This window comes from Dysidea avara, chromosome 8, assembly GCF_963678975.1.
Source record: "Dysidea avara chromosome 8, odDysAvar1.4, whole genome shotgun sequence".
NCBI lineage: Eukaryota > Metazoa > Porifera > Demospongiae > Dictyoceratida > Dysideidae > Dysidea > Dysidea avara.
Window position 1 is genome coordinate 17,002,543 of NC_089279.1, and position 26,548 is coordinate 17,029,090.

Genomic DNA, 26,548 nt, shown 5'->3' on the forward strand with positions numbered 1-26,548 from the left:
GGTAATACACTGAATTTGTATACTTTGTCAGTGCTACTTGCTAAATATTCATTACAATATTAGCTCAAAAACTTTATTGAATGTTTGCCTTATGTATCAGACTGTATCAAGTGATTTATACAATAAGCATTTGGGCAATTACTTATACCAGGAGCTCATAAGTGCCGAAAGGCACAAAGGAGTATAACACTCAGGATATAGCTGCATTTTTATATTTTGTGAAATGCCTTTGCAGCCACATGTCCTTATAGAGTGCTAGCAGTTAATAAGCAGCCATAAAGTGTATTTCTTGTTCCCTAAACATACAAATGGTTACTGTGTTCATTGGTACAATATTAAAGAGTTGTTCGGGCTCTTTTAGTTTACAAATAGTACACAATAATTTTAGTCATCATAGCTTCCTTTTAAAAACCAGTATTATATAAACAGCTTGAAAGTGATGATGTAATAAACCACTGAGCAGCAGTGAATATATATAGGATGAATAATAATTAGAAACACAGGGTTCTATGGAATTTAGTAACCCGAAAGGCCCTGGGTTGTGAAGTGAGGGTGCTACTACAGGGCCCAAGGGTTTCTAAATTCCATGGAACCCTGTGTTTCAATGTCTAACTAATTTAGACCTGTTGTACTTTCACAGCTGCTTGTGACATGTGAAATGTAGCATTTTGTAGAAACAAGCGCAATACACCTCCCTGTCACTTGTAACAGAATTCACTATCCAGTTAAACGCCTATGTGTTGCCAATGCATACTTGCCGTGTTTTGTATCAATCTATTGGGACATAAACAAGGGATCTACAGGATTTAGATACCTGTAAGTAGCCAATGAAATCACCTTGCTGTGGTCTAATTAGAGAGATGATAGAACCACTAGTATCATGCTCTATATGTTCCTGCCTATGCAGTAATTACGCACACTACACAACTAATTTATGCATATAGTGGAACCTCGAACTAATTGGGGGGAAGGGTGTTGAATAGTATGTAAAATTGAACATCCATACATTTATATATACAGAGCTTTGCTCAACTACTCTAACAAAGCATACACTTGTTGACAAAATACTCTAATTGAACAGTTGATTTGGGTGTTCGGATAATCAAGAGTTCAGTTAATTGGTGTTCAGATAATTGAGATTCCACTGTAGTAGCTGCACACTGTATGGCCTATTCATTTAACTCATTATCATAAGTGTCTATGTGATTAACTTTACAGAGCCTGTAGCTTCACAAGATGTCATGAAGATGATTCAACAGTATCGTGACCGGTGGACAATAGAACATGAGCACTACCAACAATTGTCACAGGAATTAACAGAAGTGAAGACAGATGTTGATGACCTCATGGACAAAGTGAATGTGATTGAAGAAGAAAGTATTCCGCAGACACAAAAATGATAAAGGTTGCTTCACAAGGTAATTACAATTACAACATAATTACATAGACAAGGTAAATAAGGTAAATACAATTACAAGGTAATACAATTACAATATAATTACATGCAGTAACAAAAACACTACAATGTACTGATAAAATTCATTTATCAAAAATCAAATGGTATCTTTCAATAAATGAAGTACCTGTGGGTGTAGGGGACCTCCCTTGTTTCGTTATTATTTTTGTAATCCTACAATCTTTACTCAAATTCAGACTTTCTAATTTTTATCATACTTTATTAATGTGTTTCTATATAAATAATAAAAGTGGTGACTGTATAGCAATTATGTTTCAATATGTGTAGAGCTTGAAGAGAAAACTAAAGAAGCAACAGTTTTATCAAAGGAAGCATTTGATGCAGCCGAAAATGCTATTACACAAATAGAACAGCTTTCCTCTAAAGTTTCACAGTTCCACAATACAACAAATGTCATGGTTAAAGAACAAGGAGCTGCAATAGGTAGCCATGACAAGAAGATTAAAAAGCAAGATGATCAACTAGAGTCAACTCATGTGCAATTATCAGTCATGAATATAAAACAAACAAATGTGGCATCTCGAGTAAGCTATGCAATTGGTGAGCTTTCTTACCTCTCTCGTGACCAGAAAAATTCTTCTCAACAATTGAAGGAAACACAAGAGAATCTAGCTAGCATACATGAAGTTGAAAAGCAGCTGACAGATCAAGTTGTTCAATTGGCTGAGCATGTTACAATTTCAGAGGAGGAAACATCTAGACAGGTTGCTGGTCTTGGAAAGCAAGTCAATTCTTTGCAGCTGCTGATGCAAGAAACACCAAGTAAGTCAAGTAAACCTTTCATAGTATTTATACAGCTTTATGCATATATGCTTATAAAGAATGTGGGTCCATCATTTCTGCATACATAGTCTTATACTGAAATTAAAAATTAGTCTATATGACATGGCAATATATACTGTCATTAGTAAATTGATTAGCATCAGTATCACTATACAGCTATTTCTTGTCTGCCCACTTTGAGTTTATCTTGTGACTGTTGTAGGCCGCACTCTTTTCACAGTTTAGATGTTTAGGCAGGGATTATTTATAAAGAATAGCTAGCTACAAAGTATATATAATATAATGCATATATATTTACAATTTATTGTATACCTGTTATTGAAAGTTCTTTGTATACATAGGCACTGACCCTCTACATTGTCTTCGCCCATCAGACTTCACTGCAGATATCAAGTATTATACTGTGCAACATCACATTGGCACAAGAAAGTGGTTAATTGATGACATAGAGCAGTGGTTAACCCAGCCACCACCACCTAGAAATATGAATCAAGCAAAAATATGCATTGTCACTGGCAATCCAGGAATGGGAAAATCAGTACTTGCTGCCAAACTATGCACTGCTGCAAGTGATAGAGGTACCCTTGCGGCTTGTTTCTTTTTTCAGCATCACAAATCTAGACGGAGTAACCCAAATGTTTTAGTAAAAACATTAGCTTATCAGTTGTGCAAGAGTGTGCCACCTTGCAAAAAAATCATTGAAGATGTTTTAGATGAAAAGGGTATAGTTCAAATGAAACCAGTAGATCTTTTCACATACCTAATTTTGGAGCCCTTGCATCAACTAAAAGAAGCTCAGGATCAAAAGATCATGGTAATTGATGGTCTTGATGAGTGTGTATTCGAGGCACGCAATGAGCTTTTGAAGTTGATCATCAGAGAGTTTATTAAGCTTCCTACATGGATCAGTGTTATTTTAACCACTCGCCCAGATCACAAAATTTTGCAAAAGTTAAGCAAATGTAAGCCAGTATTTCAGCTTGATCCAGATGATCCCAGAAACATCAATGATATCAAGATTTATCTTTTAGATGTTTTAAAAACAAGAATGCACCCTGAAGAACTGGAATCCGGAATACAACTCATGACTCAGAAATCTGAAGGTATGTTTCTGTATTTTCACTATGCAGCTGAGGCCATATTTGAAAAGAAAGCTCTTACTTTGAAGAATTTGGAAACTCTACTCCCTGATGGCATAGATGATTATTATGAACAGAATTTTCGGAGACTGTTCTCAACTCTTGGTGAAGAAAAATATCAGCTTTTTTTCCAAGCAATTGCAGCTGCTCGATCTAATCTTCCTCAACAACTAGTTTGCCCATTGTTAGAAATAGACCAATCAGGTGCAAAGAAGATAACAGATACAATTTCGGTGCTACTACCCATCAGAAATGAATGCATAACAATTTTTCACAAGTCTGTAAAGGATTGGCTTATTGACAAAGACTTAGCAGAAGATCTTGTTGTTGATCCAACAGCTGGACATAGTCATATGGCATCAGTCTGCTATACAGAATTTAAGGAGCTCAAGGCTAATGCAATACATTTCAAAGAGGTGGTAAGAAATCCTATTAAAATTTATGCTATTGAAAACCTGATCTATCATCTTTCTAGAGCATATGGTAGAGCACAAGAAATGTTACAGCTGTGTGCTGTTGTAACAGATATGCAGTACATGTACTATAGGCTTCATGCATCACAAATGAGTGCAAAAGATTTAATTGATGACCTAGATGAAGCTGAGGCATTGGTACAAGCCAAATCAGAATTTCTCAAGAAACTAGCATTGGCTGTGAACTTTGTGCACCGTCACGCACACATAATAAGCATGTACCCTCATCTTGTCTTTCAGTGTGCTCTTAATGAGCCACAGACAACATCTATGCAGTTTGGCATTGCTGGTTACCTAAACAAACCAGTTAGTTTCTTTCCTGGCTTACAGGTTTATCTAGAATTGATCAAAAAGCCTCACAACTTTCCTCCTGCACTTACTGAATACCATTGTGACAAAGAGATCACCAGTTTTGACAAAGTCTCTAATGGGAATATTATTGCTTGTAGTGATTCAAATGGAAAAATATACATGTGGAACAAGCACTCAGGGGAGCTTTTGTGTGACCCAGTTGATAAAAATCGTAGCTTTCCCCCAATCAGTACATGTACATTTTCACCAAATGGTGAAGAAATACTTATTGGTGACCTCACAGAAGCTGTAGGTATAGATGGTAGTGCTATCCCTTTATTTGATGATGAGAATTCCATATTTAATGCTTCTATATTTAGTCCAAATGGTGACTACATACTTGGCTGGAGTTATTACATGGATGGGTATTTTCGATTGTTTGCCGAGATACAAATGGATCTCCAAATAACATTCTGTGTTCGGGTTTGGAGAAGAGATAAGTCTTTCACAAAGCTGTTAGAACGTACTAGTAATAGGGAAATTCGTCCATTGTGTGCATGCTTTTCCCATGACAGCACCAGTGTTGTGTGTGGGCACAGAAATGGTTGGATTGTCATTTGGGAAGCTTTAAGTGGTAAAACAAAAGCAATGCTATCCACTGATGGTACTGTAATAAGGAGTGGTCCATTTAAGTATCCACAACCTTCAAAAGACGATCCTCTATATGATATTGCATATACTAAGAATGGTCATTTCATGGCAGCTTGCCACCATGATGGAATATTGATTTGGGATGCAGCTGCTTTACACTTGATACAAAAGTTGAAACCAAGTCCTAGTATGTCTTGTGCTCAAACCATATTTACAGGCTGTTCTTTTTCAGAAAATAGCCAACATCTTGCAGCTGGCTTGTCGAATGGCTATGTGCATGTCTGGGTCAATCAAATCTCTGAAATGCAACCATTTATTTTACAGCTTGCCAACAAACCATGTAGCGCACCAGATGCTGTTACTCAGTGTCTGTTTGACAATGAACAAAAAAACCTTATCTGCTCAGTAGGAAGTGTCATTGGAGTGTACAGCTATCAGGCTTTATTTGATAATCCCATACCAGATACGATGGATGCATTCCACCCATCTGGTGCCAATACCAGTGAATTTCTTTCAGGTGGATTGTTAGCTTTGACATGTGGAAGTGGCACCATCTACATATGGGATGTTGAGAAGGGAGCTTGTATTGCTAAAACAGAAGATCCTGTCAGCGGACATCTTGTGAGGCTGTCAAGTGACAAAAAATCTTTACTTACTTATGGTGCAGGCTGCTATATTCAACTGTGGGACATCATTACCTTGTGCAACAAGCATACATTTTCCAGTATGGGAGAAAATGCTCCAACTGCTGAAGACCTTGCAGATCCTGATTTCTCATCACCTCAAGATATTTGCCATTGTGCAGTCTCTGTGCAAGGTGTTGTAGTAGGTGGTACAGGAGAAGGTACAATACATATCTGGTATGGGAAAAACTACCAACAGGTTAAGGTTATAGAGGACCACGAAGATCTGATTACTTACTTGGAATTTTCGCCAGATGGCAACCGTTTTATTTCAGCTGATATGGAAGGGCACATCAACATGTGGTTACTGACTTATGATGCTAGTAAGCTGCATGAGCAAAAGATCAGTATGAAGGAGCACGAAGATAGTATAGAGCATGTAGTCTTCTCCCCTGGGCAGCTAGAAAGGGTGGTGTCAGGAGGTTCTGACTGTATGATTCATATGTATGATGGTAAAAGTGGCAATTTTATTGCAAAGATGGAAGGCCATAAGTCAGAAATCTTTAAAATGTCTTATTCAAAGTGTGGTAGACATCTTGTGACAGGTGATGGAAAATGTCAGTTAATCCTTTGGGATGGCATCACCGGACAACTTATTCATCGCTTTTCTTCAACAACCAATAATGTTTTGCTTGATTTGTATTTCACTGGCAATGACAAATACGTCTGCACCTTAGATGTTAAACGGGATCAATTTATGGTCCATGATGTGTTGAGTGGCTTGCCTGTTTCCATAGTTGGTTTCTCATCTCCGATTAGCACATTTGCCGCATCTTCCATGGTGGATGGAACAAAAGGCTATGTGATCTGTGCAATGAAAGATGGATCAATGAAGTTTTTGAAACTATGTATTGCACTGTAGTTTGTAGTTTGACATTTGTATCACATTGTAGCTAAGTTTTACAGTTGCACATGTAGATCTTTCTATTAGCTGGATATTTACATTCTCTGACTTGTAACTTTAATATTGCTCAATCAAATTTATACATTATCAAATTTTCTTACAAAGCTAGCCGCCTCATATGCACTTCCCACACTTGTCTTCAAGTACATGGTAAAAGTATTCAAAAATAGCACATGCATGTTTGTACATGTGTATGCTCTCTAGTCAACAGAAGCCAAGTGATGCAACTATGTAGACACTACTGTAATGTGCTTCTAATTTTATCTGTCATGCTACACTGCTGCAGTGTTTATTAAGTTTAAAACATTAATTTGTCATAGCCTCCCACTATGCTTTGCTAAAAATATACTATAACTTTAGTTTGTAATTAATTGTTTACAGTAAAGACATTGTTCACATAAATTTTGCTATATATTTGGCAACCTCTAATAAACACTAACAAAATAGGTACTTGACTGCTCTATTAGAGTATTTGATTAGGGATGTGGGAATTATGTCTGAATAATAATGATGGAGTAAAAGAAATGAGCAGCATTCTAATGCAGTTTTAGAGTATAATTGGCATAAAAATAATTGAGATCAATATATTCTAATAGAACAGTCACTTACTCTAATAGAACAATCAGCGTGGAATAGTTATACTAGTTTCTAAGCATCTTGCTAATAAAAGTAACTTTTCTGACAAACTGGTACAGCTAGATGTAGTAGGTGTCAAGTCTTGCCATACATTTTGGTTACAAAGTGAAGAAAAAGTTAGGAATGATTTTGGGAATAATAAAAACATAATTATAACTTTTTTGAAGAAAAATAATGATGAAAATTTTGAGCATAATTCCCGCAAGCCTACATTTGATTCCCTATGATTGGTTGGTCTGCCTATCATGCTTAATGCTTCAGACTTTTATTACACTAAAACAATTATGTTGGCATATTATATAAGAGGCTGGTGTCTAGATGCAGTGGTTAGTTGGGTTTCGATGATGGAAAACTCCACTCCTTTGACTCATTCTGTTGTAACAAAGAGGAATAATTTCACAATTTCTAGGTTTGATTTTTTTATCTTTAATCTGCTTCTATAATATGAGACAACTTTCAGACAGGAATTTAGCTCCATAGTTTGAAGCATTATGCTGGCATAGCACTCCAGCTATTATGCTTTTTACTATACTGGCATATTTGATGCAGTCCTAGTGATGACTGTGAGCAACAGAGATCATAGTAATTTTTCTCCCAGAAAGAGGCACAAAGATGCAAGTGTTAACTAGCATAGCTACTACATAGTTACACTGTTAACAGTGAAATCTTATAGTTTAATATTGAGCTATGTAGATATGCTTACTTTACATTTTTTAGCAGATGGCTCACAAGTTGTCTTTTCCTGAATTGAAGTGCAAATATACTATATATAGATACTATATATAGATACTGGTCCTGAGTCATGTTCTCTACTAGCTGAACTAGTCAATTCACCAGTAAAAATAGCTTAAGATGATATCTGTAGTAAAACATTGATTTAATGTGGAATGTCTTGTGCTGATATGTAATAAAAAAATACAATAGTTGTGGAAAGACTGTTATCAAAACTTATTATCTCTTCTTTGTCTGCTATGATAATTATGAAACTAGAGTGGTGGTACCAAAAGGAAGTTGGATGAGGCCTGTTGATATTGACATTAAAAGAGGAGATCAATGTCCTGATGATGGACAAAAAGTGCATTCTTGTAAAGTATATTCTTATACAATTGGCACAATGTCAATCTCCTACAATACACACTTCTCCATGTACTATAATTTGTTCACAACCTAATATTATTATTGTGAGTCTGGTAACACCGAAGAAACCGATCTTTTTACGTTGTACACTGAAGACCCATTGTGGGACAGAGCGGGTTGTCTTTCTGAAAATAAAAACAGTTGTTGCTATATAGCTATCAAGTGAGTTCAAGTTACCATGGTTTTATTGTCAATTCTGCAAACATTACAAAAAAATAATGTTAAAGTGATGAGAATCTTTAGAGATCATATTTTCTATAATGAAAAGTCAGAGATCTCATAATAAAACATTTTGAACTAAATTTTATTGGTCAGTTTCTGGTGGCAGCACGATTTGTGTAGCGTTTTGACAACAAACAAAATGTTTCTTCCTCTGAAAGCACAGGACAAGCGCAGCAGCAACTGTGCTGTGGGTCAGCAACAACCAGCACTAGGTAAAGTACCTGCATATGGAGTATGATAATATGATTATAAAATTAATCTCTTTAATTTTTACTGTAAAATTACACAAAAATTTCTTACATAATTTTTAACTGTATGACTTCCTACCTTAATCAACCAAGACACAGTAATCTTCAAAATTTTTACCGATGTAGCTACCAGTGAAAAGCTACAAAAGACTAAGATAGATTAGTGCACTGTTAAAATTCAGGTGTTGGTGTGACACCCCTAATTTACTATGTTTGTATAGGGGTGTTATGATAGCACTCACAAATAGTGTAAAGGTGCTACAACTACCACTGTGAAAAAAGCTCAGAATAATAAGGTCTATAACAGTCTTATTATGTTAGTATTGGAATGAAATAGTACAGCATATATTATTAGATCAGGACTTTACTATAACAAGCTTATTGAATACATTTAAGACAGTCATATATTAGAGATTAAATCACTAGTATAGTGCGGTGTATTTCAGACTATACTAAGCCTATTTCAACTATATATTGGCTACCATACTACTGTACTTTTTTTACTTTCCTATAATCTGTGGCTACCTTAATTAAATAATTTCTATAATTATATTTGTAATGAATTTAATTCTGTAAATATGTTAAAACTACAATAAGTACAGCTAGTAAATCAATGTCTCCTTGGCCATGGCAGTATCAAATCAATTTCGTCATTTATCAGTCTTTATCCAACTGCAGCAGGTAAGACAGTAAATACAATTCACAAGTTCCATTACAAATTACCTGTATTATCATCACTATGTAGAACTCTGTGACAATCTGTTAGTCGTCTGGTAGAACTGTAATACAAAGATGGTAAATATAATGTGCATTCTGGATAATCGTTGGACTTACAGTTTGCAACAATAAGAATCTCATAAAACTGAGACCTTGTCTGGAAACCTAGTATTACCATGTAGAACGGCGGCTAGGTCCCACAACTCTATTAAAGATGGTAAATATAATGCGTATACTGAACAATCACTGTACTTACAGTTTGTAACAATCTTTTAAAACTGAGACCGACAATCCATGTACATCTAAGACAAGTCTAATAAGACCAGGTCTCACAACCCTAAATGGAGGCAAACATAATTCATATTCTGGATTATTTGGTGTACTTACAGGTGTTATCAGTGAGTCTAATCAGACATAAAACAGCCATGCACTTAGTATGTGACTTTGTTGGGCTAACGTGTTACGTAAGCTCACAAGAAGCATCTGATACACTGATAACCAAGTCCAAGAATCTTGTAATCACTAAGTACAACTGAAACAAGACTAAATATAATATAATTTGCATACTCTCAGTGAACTTACTTTTGTTAACAATACGAGCATGGTCAGTGAAATAAGGACAAACAAGACGGAACAGGTTCTTGAAAACACTCAACTCATTTACAGTACCAGACAAGGTAGCAGCCGTCAGCTGTTGATGAAAAACATGAAGAAATGAGACCGGTTCCCAGAAGAAATGAGACCAGTTTCCACAAACCTAAACGAAGGTAAATATAAATTGTATACTGGACACTCTCAGTGTACTTACTTACAGATGTTAGCAATAAGAAGAATCTCCTAGAACTGAGACCAAGTCTGTAATTCTACCCTATTGAAAAGAGAATGAATAAAAACACAATCAGGCTTAATGCACTTACAGCTGTAAGTAATTAGAAGATGACGTTGATCAACTCCGTGAAAAAAGAACAAAACTGTCCGCATATGGTCACTACCAGATTCTTTAAAGGAAGCAGCTGCCATTGAAGGAAACTAACACTGCAGATGTTGTACACTGACAGCCTGTAGAACTAAGAGGTTCGACAAGAAACTATACTTCTGAAGAGATAATATACAAAATCGTAAGAGCAGACCATGCATACTCTTACCATTGATGGCTGATGAACTGTGTCCACTCGTCATCCGCCATAAGCTGAGATAATACTGAACAGGATATAAAGCATGTAATACGTACACAGCAACACCAAAGTTGAATCATTTGCAGGCCATTGTCATACAATACACAATAAACAATTTAACACGACTAAACCTATCGTACAAGCTATCATTTTAGTCTAATACTTACTCATCTAGAGCTGTTTTTGATTGCTGCCATCGAAGGAATTGTCCACTTGGCCGCGCCACTTCACCACTACAGCCAGCAGGGATGTACAGTTGTGGTCCATAACTATCATCGTGGCTCATTGGACGATGGCGCCGATCGCGCACACTCTCTCCGCGAGATACACCGTCGTATCACTCACATTTACAACCTCTGATACAACAATAGCGACAAAGATGGCGACTTAATTGCACCTAATACGCATGCGAAAACCACTGACCCTTTCAATTTTAAACAAGCATTGCTACGAACTTTTGCAGGTGTGCTAACTGTGCAAGAAAATCTAGATTTGTATGGCTCTTAGATTGAATAATTAATTTTACTGGTATTATATGCTTTGCCGTATGAAAATGTGTGCGTATGAAATTATCACAACAAACTGAAGCTATAGCTAGTTAGCTAGCTAGTGATTAACAGAAGTGTAGCTACTTATTGTAAAATCATCATGACTTTGTTTGGTACAGTAAAAAAAATCTGAAGTCACATGAGATGCTTATAATGAGATGGTGAAGCTAAAAATGAGACAATAATGAGACCTGATGGTGAAGCTAAAAAGTTGGGACATTGGAAACAGTGGAAATTGAAAACTGAAACTGAAAACTGAAACTGAAAAACTGAAACTGAAAAACTAAAATTGTTCAAAACTTCATATTAACAGGTACCTCTTAACAAAGACCACCTCTGTAATAAGACCATCCGTATAATAAGACCGCCTCTAAAAATAAGACCACCTCATTATAGTAGTTATGTCAAGTAGGTTCTACTCATAATGTAATAAAGTATCGATCAATCAGACAGTACTTAAAAGTTAAAATGACAGCTGCAGGGTTGGATATAGCTACTATATCTTACCGTGCCAAGACCTAAAGTCCATGGTCACGTCACAAATGAAAATGGAGCAATTGCATGCATAATTTACTCCACTGATACTGGATTTGATAATGGATTTCTCATGAATTGTGCATGATTTAGGAGTTGCATAGTTACAAAATCAACATTAATGATCTTGGACTTTGTGTCTTGATAATTGTTAGGCACTCGTAGACGAAGACGCCTATCACGAGTGTCTAACTATTACCAAGACACAAAGTCCAAGATCATTAATTTAACTATGCAACTCTTAAGTCATGCACAATTCATGAGAAATCCATTATCAAATCCAGTGTCAGCAGAGTAAATTATGCATGCAATTACCCCTTTTTCATTGTGACATGACCATGGACTTGTCTTGGCATGATAAGACAGTGTATCCTTATGTACAACCAAGAGTTCATAATATAAAGAGGGAGGGAGAGTGTCCAACACTGTATTACCTGGTCAAAACACACTGGTTCAAAGATTGCATCATATCCTGAATATTTCAGTATAATTCCGTATAAATTTGTCACCTGACTTCACCTACTGAAGAGCGTTGATAGGTGTTGATTTATCAAAGGGAAGCATTCTTAGTGCTTTGCTTTAATAGAATTAACACCCTTTCAGTAGTGATTTAATAAGTTTTGGTGCTGATGGTCATTGCACAATCTTTGAACTCAGTGTGTTTTGACCAGGTAATACAGTGTTGGATACTCTCCCTCCCTCTCTATATTATGAACTCTTGGTACAACCCTGCAGCTGTCATTTTAACTTTTTAAGTACTGTCTGATTGATTGATACTTTATTACATTATGAGTACACCTTATAGTCTTTTCGTTGGACCTTACTTGACATAACTACTATAATGAGGTGGTCTTATTAGAGGCGGTCTTATTATACGGGTGGTCTTATTACAGAGGTGGTCTTTGTTAAGAGGTACCTGTTAATATGAAGTTTTGACCAATTTTAGTTTTTCGGTTTCAGTTTTTCAGTTTCAGTTTTTCAGTTTCAGTTTTCAGTTTCAGTTTTCAATTTCCACTGTTTCCAATGTCCCTAAAAAGTTATCACATTTAGTTAAGTAAACAAAGCCATACAAAGAATGTGTATTAAACTAAAGTATAATCTGTTTCCCTTAATATAAGATGGGGTTTATACTAAAGTATAAGATAGTTAGTATAATGCAAGACTATACTGAGATTATTTATATAGTTTAAGCCATTAGATATACCATCTTATATTCCTCTTTTTACACAGTGTACACCTGTTGGGTGTTCTCTAATGTATAACATCCCAAAAGAATGTGTGTGAACACCCTTTGTGCTTTTCAACACCTCTGTGTCAGGGTGTCATGAAGACACCACTCATGGTAATCTGTTATATCTGGCATTGCCTAATCCATAAGCCTCGTAATGATATGTTCAAGCACCCTCTTTGTAGCTCTAAACTCTCCTAGTTCCAAAATTCAGCAGCAATCATAAAAACATCCATTATGCTGATTTGTAGCTAAAATATATGCTAAAATGTACTAGTCACTATTATGCAAGATAAGCACTTGCATGGGTGATTATATAAGTAATGTAGAGTAAACTTGGTATTGTTTGCTTTTGATTGGTTAAAACTAGCTTGTTTGGGATAGCATATTTCAGGGGCGTAGGGAGGGGGGGTTCCGGGGGTTCAGGAACCCCCCTGTAAAATTTAGACTTCTGCAAGCAGGATTCTAACACACCATTTAGTGTAGCAGGACAAAATGAGTGAGCAATATAGTATAATGGCACAGCACAACAATTGATAAAACTTACATTCATCTCTCAGGGAAGGATTTACAGAGGTAACATGAGCCCTTTTTAAAAAGATCGATATACTCTAATAGAGCAGTCAGGTATATACTCTAATAGAGCAGTCAGGTATATACTCTAATAGAGCAGTCAGGTATATACTCTAATAGAGCAGTCGGGTATACTCTAATAGAACATGCATGTAAATATCCATGTCCATATGAAGTTTTTCAGACATTCCAACATTAAATGCAAAACTTAGCATGACCTTATATATACTGCTATAGCTTTGGTGTGCAGTGTTTAAAGATATAGAGCTCCAGTAATTTATCACTTGTGTTATGCAAAATGAATTCATGCTATGCATATTTGTATAGTTACAGACCTTCCAGGTTATCTAGCTAGTTCCCGCCCCCCTAGTACCATCCCAACCACTCTTTCCTCCACCCTCAGCAGGCCTGTCTAATGATTTGTTCGAATTGACAGTACCAACTAATACCCAGCAACATCTTCTTGCTGCTAGAGCTAGATAGGAAGATCGATATAGCTCCTTGCAATATGACCTTCAGCTTTCTGGGTTAACTGTCAATCTTGTTCCTATATACCTGCTAGAGGTAACACAGCTACTCAGAACTCTGTACCTACTACAAACCAACATTCCTGACAACTTTCAAAATGGCCTGAGTAACTGTTCCATGTCTCATACATCTGATTTAAACTATAGCAGCCAATTTGATTCTTCTCCTGGCCCCTGCACTTTTGATAACTCTGATTCCCCTGAAATTAGTTTTAAACTACCACGGCTTGCCATTGCTAATTTTTGTAGTGTTAGAAACAAACAAGCTGAATTGGAATTGTTTCTAGATAATCAAGATATTCACTTATTAATAGGAACTGAATCGCACTTAAACGATACAATTTTTGATTCAGAAGTTTTCCCCAGAAACTATTCTGTATTCAGGAAGGATAGAAATATTCATGGAGGAGGAGTATTTATCCTAGTTGAAAAATCCATACCATCATCAATTCTAGAGATAGACTCAACTTGTGAAGTTATCTGGGTCCTTTTACATCTCCAACATTCTCATGACATCATCCTGGGAGCTTTCTATGCTCCTCCAAATTCTCCATCATCTGTATGGGATGAGCTTTCTGAAAGCTTAACACAAGTAAGGCAAAAATTTCCAACCACAATGATCGTATTGGGAGGTGACTTTAATTGCCCTGGGGTGGATTGGTCGTCTGGTTCACTTATGGACTCTTACGTAACATCAACTTTCCGAGAATCCTTGATAACACTAGCTCATGATTTTATGTTGGAGCAAACTGTTAATTTGCCAACCAGAGGTAATAACATTTTAGATTTGTGCTTTACCACCCACCCTGACTATATCCATCAGTGTATAACAGTATCAGGCTTCAGTGACCATGAGACAGTTATTGTAGAACTGGCCAATCTTCAGGTTGGCCACAAGAATGTTCAGAAGAAAATATACCTTTATAATAGAGCAAACTGTTAGGGAAAAGGTCTCTACAGTTTCAGACATGTATTTAACTTTGAATGAAAATAGCTCTAGAACTGTGGAACAAAATTGGAACTTTATTCATGAAAGTATTCTACAAATCGTTAAAGACCATATTCCAGCTAAGCAAATATCTACATCAAGTCGCTTACCATGGAAGACCTCTCAACTCAAAAGGCTGATTAAAAGAAAACAACGTTTGTATAAGCGAGCTAAAAGATTTAAACGCCCTTCTGATTGGAAAGCATATAAAGACATGCAATCCCAAGTACAATCTGCTTTAAAGCAACAGCGCCTTAAATATCTTACTAGTAGTCTAAACTCAGATTGTGACAATAACAGAAGAAAAACATTTTGGAGGTTTATAAAGTCTCAAAAGCAGGATACAACTGGCATTAGCACATTACAGACACCTACTGATCAAGTAACTACACCCAAAGAAATTGCAGAAACTTTAAATAACCAGTTTAAATCGGTCTTTACAGTAGAGGACTTGGAAAGCATCCCTGAAATGCCAGCATCCTCATATCCATCTATAAACAACATTGATATATCACCAAATGGGGTTTTCAAAATACTATCTGAGTTGGATCCCTATAAATCCCCTGGCCCTGATGCTATCTCTGGACATTTAGTAAAACAAACTGCTGCTGAAATTACTCCGATGCTGACCCATCTCTTTCAACAATCTTTGTCCGCTGGTGTGGTCCCTAGACAATGGAAACTAGCACATGTCACTCCCATTTTCAAATCTGGCAAAAGATCTGTCCCACAAAACTACCGACCAGTATCTCTGACATCAATCATTTGCAAAGCAATGGAACATATACTCACAAGTCAAATTATGAAACACTTGGAAGCTCATGATATCTTAGTCCCCAGTCAATTCGGATTTAGATCAAGGCATTCCTGTGAATCGCAGTTGCTTACTGTTACTGATGACTTTGCAAAAGCATTGAATAATAAACTCCAAGTAGATGTTGGTATACTAGACCTGTCCAAAGCATTTGATAAAGTTCCACATAAAAGACTGCTAAGCAAAATTGAATTCTATGGCATTAGAGGCAAGATTTTACAATGGCTAGAGTCTTTCTTGAGCAATCGCTACCAACAAGTTGTCGTAGATCGTTCCTTTTCTAATTATTGTAAAGTCACATCGGGAGTACCACAAGGCTCAGTTTTGGGTCCTACCTTGTTCTTACTGTACATAAATGATATAACTGAGGGTATTAGTAGCCAAATGAAACTCTTTGCAGATGATTGCTTAATATACAAAGTTATTCACAGTTCAACAGACCATCAAACACTCCAACAAGACTTGACAATACTGTCAAAGTGGGCAGATAAATGGCAAATGGCTTTTAACATCAGCAAATGTAAGATAATGCAAATTTCTAATCACCATAGCAAAAGTTTATTTTTGTATGTAATGAATGGCACCTCACTGGCAGTTACAGAACAACATTTGTATCTTGGAGTAAAGTTACATCACAGACTTTCATGGAAGCCACATATAGATTACATCTGCAATAAGGCAAACAGAGCTGTTGGTTTTCTGCGACGAAATCTTCAGCATTGTCCTAGCCATCTACGTGAGCTAGCATATAAACAATTTGTCTTGCCTATTTTAGAGTATTGTTCCCCAATATGGGATCCATATCACCAAACCAACATAAATCAAGTAGAGATGGTCCAACATAGAGCTGCTCGTTTTGTCACAGGTCAACCATGGAGACGAAATAATAGAGACAGCATCACTAACATCCTTGAAAACTTGCAATGGCCTACACTACAAGAACGTCGCAAATCAGCTAGACTAGTTTTACTATATAAAGTACTACATGATTTATTAATTATACCGAACTGTTATCTCCCATTTAAATCTACTGTATTACGGACCCGACACTCACACAACTTTAAACTAGTACCTTACCAACCAAGAATTGATGTATATAAATATTCCTTCCTCCCAAGAACTGTACCAGAATGGAATAGATTAGATGATGAAATTATTGAGACTGACTGTGTTGAAGAATTTAAGCAAAAATTAGCCCCTTCTATGTATATAGTTAAGTAACTTATCGTAATTGTATATATTTTTATAGTTTATTATTGTAATTGTACATAATTAAGTAACTTGTCGTAATTGTACATACTTATATAGTTAAGTAACTAATGGAAATTGTACACATGTAATTGCACATCAGCATTATACCCCTGGAGGGTCCTGCTGATTAACAATAAATAAATAGTCTAGTGACTACCCTGTCTATATAGTCTAAATGCCTAACCTGTCTATAGTGACTAACCTATCTACACAGTCTATAGTGACTAACCTGTCTATATAGTCTATAGTGACTAACCCGTCTACAGTGACTCAGGGGCGTAGCCAGCCAACCAACATTTGATGGTTGGGCATAACATCAACTTAACTACACACACACACACAAGAAACACGCTCACCTTCATGTGAGACATTATCAAAGAAAAATATAAAAAAGTGTATGCACACAAGGTCTACAGCTACCTATACTAGTGTAAATAAATGCTGCTTGCATGCATGCAAACATTTACTAGCTATATGCTATCTATTAAACTTGTAGGGCAGGCATCCACCGACGATCGCCGTAGCTGAGTATCACGTGACATTAAACTGCTGAACCTACAAGAACCAACAATGTAAACAGTTCATCACATATTTAACACAATCAACTGGCAGTATAGTTTACAGACCAACCACCACAGCGATATGAAATGCTTTTTCAATTAAACGCCACATGGTCCCAAATGAAGGCCGGGGGCGCTAATTTATGATCTATAACACAAATATCAGCATGCCAAGGAAGCTTCGTCCCAGACTTACAGCAGCCAATGTACATTTTGCATGAATCTGGTGTAAACCACAACTCGGTTAATCAGTACAATTTGTGCACGTGACGCTTTATAATGACTTGACCTTTTCTCCATTTCCAGCTCCATTTGCATATACTATTATTGTTATCTAGAAGAGTCACGTTTTCCTGTTTTCTTTCATCAGCAGTAAGGTAGGCTATACGGTACTTTCCTTATCAAAAAAATACGCTTGACAAATCCACTGAAACGAAATCTTTTGCTGCCAGCACCATCCACACTGAATCCTACTGACGATTATCACTCGCTGTGACTCAGAGATACAGTACCACGACTGTAGTGTACCACGCTTTGACTCCATTTTAAATTTCGAATTTAAACCGCGCCAAGGAGCGTGGCACGTGCGTCTTTTATAGGGACTTCCTAAGGGATTTTCCGCGTAATGGATCACGTGATATACCATCTATCTCGATCCCTTCTGAAGTCATGGTTCAAGAAATGAGGTACATGTTTACGCATTACAGTATCAAAGTAGGGTGATTTTGTGTGTTGCTGTGAATCCTCGCATGAATCTTAAGCTACTTGTGATGGTTGGGCAAAAGTTTGTGATGGTTGGGCAAGAAACTGTGATGGTTGGGCAAATGCCCGCCCATGCCCACCCTTGGCTACGCCACTGTAGTGACTAACCTGTCTATATAGTCTATAGTGACTACCCTGTCTATATAGTCTATAGTGACTACCCTGTCTATATAGTCTACAGTGACTAACCTGTGTATCAAGACACACGATAGTGTGTCGTGCGGCCCAAGAAGCCGGCGCGCCACACCGTGATGTGTCGTGCGGCCCAAGAAGCCGGCGCGCCACACCGTGATGTGTCGTGCGGCCCAAGAAGCCGGCGCGCCACACCGTGAGTATATTGACAGGAAGAAAGAAAACGTCATTTTCACACATTTGTATCTCGGTGATACCTCATCCGATTGGAACCAAATTTGCTGCAGAGTTGTCCGCCAGCTAGGGGCGTCTACATTCCAAATTTGAAGGAAATCACTCAAGCCATTTCCGAGATACGAGTGGCCAAAGTTTCGTTTTTTTTTCTTCGTTTCTTTTTTTCTTCTTCGTCTTTTCGCACACTTGCAAAAATTGCTATAAAACGCAAACACGTACTCCGATCGCCTTGAAATTTGGCACACAGAAGGGGAGTCCAAAGGCGAATCCTAGCATCAAATTTGGTGCAAATCTGGTGAATGATTCAGGAGTTATGACCGATTATTCGCGTAAAACAAGATCGATTTGTTGTCACGCCTACAGGGTAAACCGCTTCATGGAATGAGTTGAAAATTGCTATGTAGATGGAGTAACCATCGTAGGAGTGCCTGTTGGTGGTTTGAAAGGAATCGAGATAAAGACCACGGAGATATGACACAAAACCAAACCTGTGTCACAATTACGCGATCGATTTTTAGTAATAAAAAAGTATTAGTTTTCACGCCTACTAGGTAAACCGCTTAGAGCAATGAGCTGAAAATCGGTGTATAGCTGGAATAATCTTCATTGAAAGTCCTTGCAGTAGTATAGAAGAATTGGATTACAAACCACTGAGTTATGATTCGAAAGCCAACTCCGTGTAGCAAATGCGAGATCGAGATACTCTAATAGAACAGTCGCCCTAATAGAGCATTCAGCTAATTTATTTACTTCATTATAGAATTCTATTACCATATTCTGTAGGGAGTTCAGCTGCAAACAGTTAATCTTATAGACAGTTCAGCAAGAAGCAAGTCACCCTATAGAGAGTTCAGCTACAAATATATCGCTGTAGTGATTCATAACATTGCAAGCCACACTAAAGAGAGTTCAGCTATAAACAAGTCATGCACCCTGTAGAGAGTTCGGCTACACTCTCTAGAGAATTCAGCTACAAACAAGTCACTGTGGAGAGAGTTCAGCTACAAAGAAACTATCCTGTAAAGAGTTCATCTATACAAACAAGTTACCCTATAGAGATCACCTGCAAACAAGTAACCCTGAAGAGAGTTCAGCTATAGACAAGTCACTTTATAGTTTATACAGTGTTCAGCTACAAGTAAGTCACTCTGTAGAGAATTCAGCTACAAATAAGTCACTCTGTAGAGAATTCAGCTATCACCAAGTCACTCTGTAAAGAATTTTGCTACAAACAAGTCACCGTGTAGAGAGTTCAGCAACCATAATACTACTCTGTAAAGAGTTCAGCTATACAAACAAGTTACTCTGTAGAGAGATCAGCTAGAAACAAGAGAGAGTTCAGCTAGAAGAAGTCACCCTGTAGAGAACTCAGCTGCAAAGAAACCCTGTAGAGAGATCAACTACAAACAAATCACCCTGCAGAGCATTCAGCTATAAACAAATCACCCTGTAGAAAGTTCAGGTACAAACAAATCACCCTATATACAGTTCAGCTACAAAAAAAATCACTCTGTAGAGAGTTAAGCTACAAAGAAGTTATGCTACAGTGAGATCAGTTTGAAACAAGAGATTTCAGCTACAAACAAATTAACCTGTAGAGAATTCAACTATGAACAGATCATCCTGTAGATAGTTCAGCTAGATACAAGTCACCCTATAGAGAGATCAGCTAGAGGAAGTCACCTTGTAGAGAGATCAGCTAGAAAAAGTTGCCTTGTAGAAAGTTCAGTAACAAAAGAAACCATCCTGTAGAGGGTTCAGCTACAAACAAATCACCCTGTAGAGAGTTCAGCTGCAAACAAATCACCCTGTAGAGAGTTCAGCTGCAAACAAATCACCCTGTAGAGAGTTCAGCTACAAAAAAATCAACCTGTAGAGAGATCAGCTCGAGGAAGTCACCTTGTAGAGGGATCAGCTAGAAACAAGTCACCTTGTAGAGAGTTCAGGTACAAAGAAACCACCATGTAGATAGTTCAGCTGCAAACATATCGCCTGTAGAGAGTTCACACAGCTAGAAACAAATCACCCTGTAGAGAGATCAGCTAGAAGAGGTCACCTTGTAGAGAGTTCAGCTACAAAGAAACCATCATGCAGAGAGTTCAGCTGCAAACAAATCACACTGTAGAGAGTTCAGCTACAAAAAGATCACCCTGTAGAGAGTTCAGCTAGAAGAAGTCACCTTGTAGAGAGTTCAGCTACAAAGAAACCATCATGTAGACTCTGAGAGTTAAGCTGCAAACAAATCACTCTGTAGAGAGTTCAGCTAGAAGAAGTCACCTTGTAGAGAGTTCAGCTACAAAGAAACCATTGTGTACAGAGTTCAGCTACAACGAAATCACCATGTAGAGAGTTTAGCTGCAAACAAATAACCTGTAGAGAGTTCAGCTAAAAACAAATCACCCTGTAGAGAGATCAGCTAGAAGAGGTCACCTTGTGGAGAGTTCAGCTACAAAGAAACCGCCATGTAGAGAGTTCAGCCTCAAACAAATCACCGTGTAGAGAATTCAACTACAAACAAATTGCCCTGTAGAGGGATCAGCTAAAAGAAGTTACCTTGTAGAGAGTTCAGCTACAAAGAAACCGCCATGTAGAGAGTTCAGCCTCAAACAAATCACCATGTAGAGAATTCAACTGCAAACAAATCGCCCTGTAGAAGGATCAGCTAGAAGAGGTCACCTTGTAGAGAGTTCAGCTACAAAGAAACCATCATGTAGAGAGTTCAGCTGCAAAGAAATCATCTTGTAGAGAGTTCAGCTAGAAGAAGTCACCTTGTAAAGAGTTCAGCTACAAAGAAACCACTATGTAGAGAGTTTAACTGCAACAAATCACCAGTAGAGAGTTCAGCTAGAAACACATCACCCTGGAGAGAGATCAGCTAGAAGAGGTAGTCTTATAGTGAGTTCAGCTACAAAGAAACCACCACATAAAGAGGTCAGCTGCAAATAAATCACTTGTTGAGAGTTCATCTACAAACAAATCCCCCTGTAGAGGGATCAGCTAGAAGAAGTCACCTTGTAGAGAGTTCAGCTACAAAGAAACCATCATATAGAGAACAGCTACAAAGAAATCACCCTGTAGAGAGTTCAGCTAGAAGAAGTCACCTTGTAGAGAGTTCAGCTACAAAGAAACCATCATGTAAAGAGTTCAGCTGCAAACAAAATCATCCTGTAAAGAGTTCAGCTACAAAAAGATCACCCTGTAGAGAGTTCAGCTAGAAGAAGTCACCTTGTAGAGAGTTCAGCTACAAAGAAACCATCATATAGAGAGTTCGGCTACAAAGAAAGCACCCTGTAGAAAGATCAGCTAGAAGAAGTCACTTTGTAGAGTGTTCAGTTACAAAGAAACCATCATGTAGAGAGTTCAGCTGCAAACAAATCACCCTGTAGAGAGTTTAGCTGCAAACAAATCACCTGTAGAGAGTTCAGCTAGAAACAAATCACCCTGTAGAGAGATCAGCTAGAAGAGGTCACCTTGTAGAGAGTTCAGCTACAAAGAAACCATCATGTGGAGAGTTCAGCTACAAAGAAAGCACCCTGTAGAAAGATCAGCTAGAAGAAGTCACCTTGTAGAGTGTTCAGTTACAAAGAAACCATCATGTAGAGAGTTCAGCTGCAAACAAATCACCCTGTAGAGCATTCAGCTACAAAAAGATCACCCTGTAGAGAGTTCAGCTAGAAGAAGTCACCTTGTAGAGAGTTCAGCTACAAAGAAACCATCGTGTAGAGAGTTCAGCTACAAAGAAACCACCATGTAGAGAGTTTAGCTGCAAACAAATCACCTGTAGAGAGTTCATCTAGAAACAAATCATCCTGTAGAGAGATCAGCTAGAAGAGGTCACCTTATAGATAGTTCAGCTACATTTCAAGTCACCCATGCAGTAGAGAGATCAGCTGCAAAATAATATCCTGTGGGGAATAATGGGCATGTAATAAATATCTAATCCAAAACAGCCAAGCTGTAAAAAAAGAGTGCGGCCCCCAGAAAGGCTATGGTGAAAAAAGATGTGAAATCCAAGGTGGCGGCCAAGAAATGGCTGTGATGGTAGGTTAATGGTAAAAATTTTAACAACGACAATTCAGGTGAATTTTGTGCCAAGACCAAGCGGCACCAAATTCACCTGAATTGTTGTTATTAAAATTTTTACCATTAACCTACCATCACAGCCATTTCTTGGCCGCCACCTTGGATTTCACATCTTTTTTCACCATAGCCTTTCTGGGGGCCGCACTCTTTTTTTACAGCTTGGCTGTTTTGGATTAGATTTCACTTCTTTTTGTATTTGTATACCCCAAAGCCGGCCATAAAGCCGGCCTATGGCCGGCTTTAGGGCTTTTTAACCTGTCATTTTTTCTTTACTACAGGAAGAAGAAAAGATGAAGCAGGGTGATTTCTTTGTAGCTAACCTCTCTGCAAGATGATCCTTCTGGCTGATCTCTCTACCGGATGACTTGTTTGTAGCTGAACTCTCTACAGGGTGATTTGTTTGTAGCTGAACTCTCTACAAGGTGACTTCTTCTAGCTGATCTTTCTACAGGGTGATTTGTTTGTAGCTGAATTCTCTACAGGGTGATTTGTTTGCAGCTAAACTGCTACAATGTAACTTCTTCTAGCTGAACTCTCTACGGTTGGCTTGTTTCTAGCTGATCTCTCTACAGGGTGACTTGTTTCTAGCTGAACTCTCTACAGGGTGATTTGTTTGTAGCTGAACTCTCTACAAGGTGACTTCTTCTAGCTGATCTTTCTACAGGGTGATTTGTTTGTAGCTGAATTCTCTACAGGGTGATTTGTTTGCAGCTAAACTGCTACAATGTAACTTCTTCTAGCTGAACTCTCTACGGGTGGCTTGTTTCTAGCTGATCTCTCTACAGGGTGACTTGTTTCTAGCTGAACTCTCTACAGGGTGATTTGTTTCTAGCTGAACTCTCTACAAGGTAACTTCTTCTAGCTGATCTTTCTACAAGGTGATTTGTTTGTAGCTGAATTCTCTACAGGGCAATTTGTTTGCAGCTGAACTCTCTACATGGTAGTTTCTTTGTAGCTGAACTCTCTACAATGTGACTTCTTCTAGCTGAACTCTCTACAGGGTGACTTGTTTCTAGCTGATCTCTCTACAGGGTGACTTGTTTCTAGCTGAACTCTCTACAGGGTGATTTGTTTGTAGCTGAACTCTCTACAAGGTAACTTCTTCTAGCTGATCTTTCTACAGGGTGATTTGTTTGTAGCTGAATTCTCTACAGGGTGATTTGTTTGCAGCCAAACTGCTACAATGTAACTTCTTCTAGCTGAACTCTCTACGGGTGGCTTGTTTCTAGCTGATCTCTCTACAGGGTGACTTGTTTCTAGCTGAACTCTCTACAGGGTGATTTGTTTGTAGCTGAACTCTCTACAAGGTAACTTCTTCTAGTTGTTCTTTCTACAAGGTGATTTGTTTGTAGCTGAATTCTCTACAAGGTAATTTGTTTGCAGCTGAACTCTCTACATGGTAGTTTCTTTGTAGCTGAACTTTCTACAATGTGACTTCTTCTAGCTGAACTCTCTACAGGGTGACTTGTTTCTAGCTGATCTCTCTACAGGGTGACTTGTTTCTAGCTGAACTCTCTACAGGGTGATTTGTTTGTAGCTGAACTCTCTACAAGGTAACTTCTTCTAGCTGATCTTTCTACAGGGTGATTTGTTTGTCTCTACAGTGCAATTTGTTTGCAGCTGAACTCTCTACATGGCAGTTTCTTTGTAGCTGAACTCTCTACAATGTAATTTCTTCTAGCTGAACTATCTACGGGTGACTTGTTTCTAGCTGATCTCTCTACAGGGTGACTTGTTTCTAGCTGAACTCTCTACATGGTAGTTTCTTTGTAGCTGAACTCTCTACAATGTAACTCTTCTAGCTGAACTCTCTACAGGGTGACTTGTTTGTAGCTGAACCCTCTACAGGGTGATTTGTTTGTTGCTAAACTCTCTACAAGGTAACTTCTTCTAGCTGATCTTTCTACAAGGTGATTTGTCTGTAGCTGAATTCTCTACAGGGCAATTTGTTTGCTGCTGAACTCTCTACATGGTAGTTTCTTTGTAGCTGAACTCTCTACAATGTAACTTCTTCTAGCTGAACTCTCTACAGGGTGATTTGTTTGTAGCTGAACTCTCTTCTACAAGGTAACTTCTTCTAGCTGAACTTTCTACAGGGTGATTTGTTTGTAGCTGAATTGTCTACAGGGCAATTTGTTTGCAGTTGAACTCTGTACATGGTAGTTTCTTTGTAGCTGAACTCTCTATAATGTAACTTCTTCTAGCTGAACTCTCTACAGGGTGACTTGTTTCTAGCTGATCTCTCTACAATGTAACTTCTTCTAGCTGAACTCTCTACAGGGTGACTTGTTTGTAGCTGAACCCTCTACAGGGTGATTTGTTTGTAGCTGAACTCTCTACAAGGTAACTTCTTCTAGCTGATCTTTCTACAAGGTGATTTGTCTGTAGCTGAATTCTCTACAGGGCAATTTGTTTGCTGCTGAACTCTCTACATGGTAGTTTCTTTGTAGCTGAACTCTCTACAATGTAACTTCTTCTAGCTGAACTCTCTACCGGTGACTTGTTTCTAGCTGATCTCTCTACAGGGTGACTTGTTTCTAGCTGAACTCTCTACAGGGTGATTTGTTTGTAGCTGAACTCTCTACAAGGTAACTTCTTCTAGCTGATCTTTCTACAGGGTGATTTGTTTGTAGCTGAACCCTCTACATTGTGATTTGTTTGTTGCTAAAGTCTCTACAAGCTAACTTCTTCTAGCTGATCTTTCTACAAGTTGATTTGTCTGTAGCTAAATTCTCTACAGGGCAATTTGTTTGCTGCTGAACTCTCTACATGGCAGTTTCTTTGTAGCTGAACTCTATACAATGTAACTTCTTCTAGCTGAACTCTCTATAGGGTGACTTTTTTCTAGCTGAACTCTCTACAGGGTGATTTGTTTGTAGCTGAATTCTCTACAGGGCAATTTGTTTGCAGTTGAACTCTGTACATGGTAGTTTCTTTGTAGCTGAACTCTCTACAATGTAACTTCTTCTAGCTGATCTCTCTACAGGGTGACTTGTTTCTAGCTGAACTCTCTACAGGGTGATTTGTTTGTAGCTGAACTCTCTACAGGGTGATTTGTTTGTAGCTGAACTCTCTACAATGTAACTTCTTCTAGCTGAACTCTCTACAGGATGACTTGTTTCTAACTGAACTCTCTACAGTGTGATCTGTTCATAGCGGAACTTTCTACTGGGTGATTTATTTGCAGCTAAACTCTTCACATGATTGTTTCTTTGTAACTGAACTCTCTACAAGGTAACTTCTTCTAGCTGATCTCTCTACAGGGCAATTTGTTTGTAGCTGAATTCTCTACAGGGTGATTTATTTGAGCTGAACTCTCTACATGATGGCTTCTTTGTAGCTGAACTCTCTATTAGGTACCTTCTTCTAGCTGATCTGACTACAGGGTGACTTGTTTGTAGCTGAATTCCCTACAGAATAACTTGCAATGTAATATAACTGAGTAAATTATACATGCAGCTGAATGCTTTATTAGGGTGACTGTTCTATTAGAGTATCTCGATCTCGCATTTGCTGCACGTAGTTGCCTTTCGAATCATAACTCAGTGATTTGTAATCCGATTCTTCTGTACTACTGCAAGAACTTTCTATGATGATTATTCCAGCTACATACTGATTTTCAGCTCGTTGCTCTAAGCGGTTTGCCTGGTAGACACGAAAACTAATAGTTTTTTTATTCATAAAAATCGATCGCGTAATTTTGACACAGGTTGGGTTTTGTGTCATATCTCCATGGTCTTTATCCCGATTCCTTTCAAACCACAAAAAGGCACTCCTA

At 37.9% G+C, this 26,548-nt stretch overlaps 1 protein-coding gene and 1 long non-coding RNA gene across 5 annotated transcripts; one reads left to right on the top strand and one right to left on the bottom strand.

Moving 5' to 3' along the window:
• The first annotated feature begins 1,261 nt into the window (after nt 1-1,261).
• On the top strand, nt 1,262-6,493 carry LOC136263454 (uncharacterized). Its single transcript, XM_066057982.1, has 3 exons — nt 1,262-1,418; nt 1,745-2,239; nt 2,602-6,493. The coding sequence occupies exons 1-3, from the start codon at nt 1,397-1,399 to the stop codon at nt 6,357-6,359; spliced, it is 4,275 nt and encodes a 1,424-aa protein (XP_065914054.1). The 5' UTR covers nt 1,262-1,396; the 3' UTR covers nt 6,360-6,493.
• A 2,708-nt stretch (nt 6,494-9,201) lies between these two features.
• On the bottom strand, nt 9,202-10,493 carry LOC136263565 (uncharacterized). Of its 4 annotated transcripts, none has more exons than XR_010704701.1 (8): nt 10,279-10,493; nt 10,174-10,229; nt 9,944-10,052; nt 9,749-9,893; nt 9,618-9,698; nt 9,479-9,566; nt 9,368-9,423; nt 9,202-9,316 (listed from the first exon to the last, which is right to left on the bottom strand). It is a non-coding gene; the product is annotated as an uncharacterized lncRNA (long non-coding RNA). The 4 variants fall into 4 exon arrangements; XR_010704700.1 differs by having other exon boundaries at nt 9,944-10,118; XR_010704699.1 differs by having other exon boundaries at nt 9,944-10,118; nt 10,170-10,229.
• Between the last annotated feature and the right edge of the window lie 16,055 nt (nt 10,494-26,548).

Excerpts from the sequence above, each read along its gene's own strand:
- LOC136263454 (XM_066057982.1), top strand. The coding sequence starts at position 1,397 with ATGATAAAGGTTGCTTCACAAG. Across the intron at positions 1,419-1,744 it reads GATAAAGGTTGCTTCACAAG|AGCTTGAAGAGAAAACTAAA; the intron begins GTAATTACAATT and ends CAATATGTGTAG. Across the intron at positions 2,240-2,601 it reads GCTGATGCAAGAAACACCAA|GCACTGACCCTCTACATTGT; the intron begins GTAAGTCAAGTA and ends TTGTATACATAG.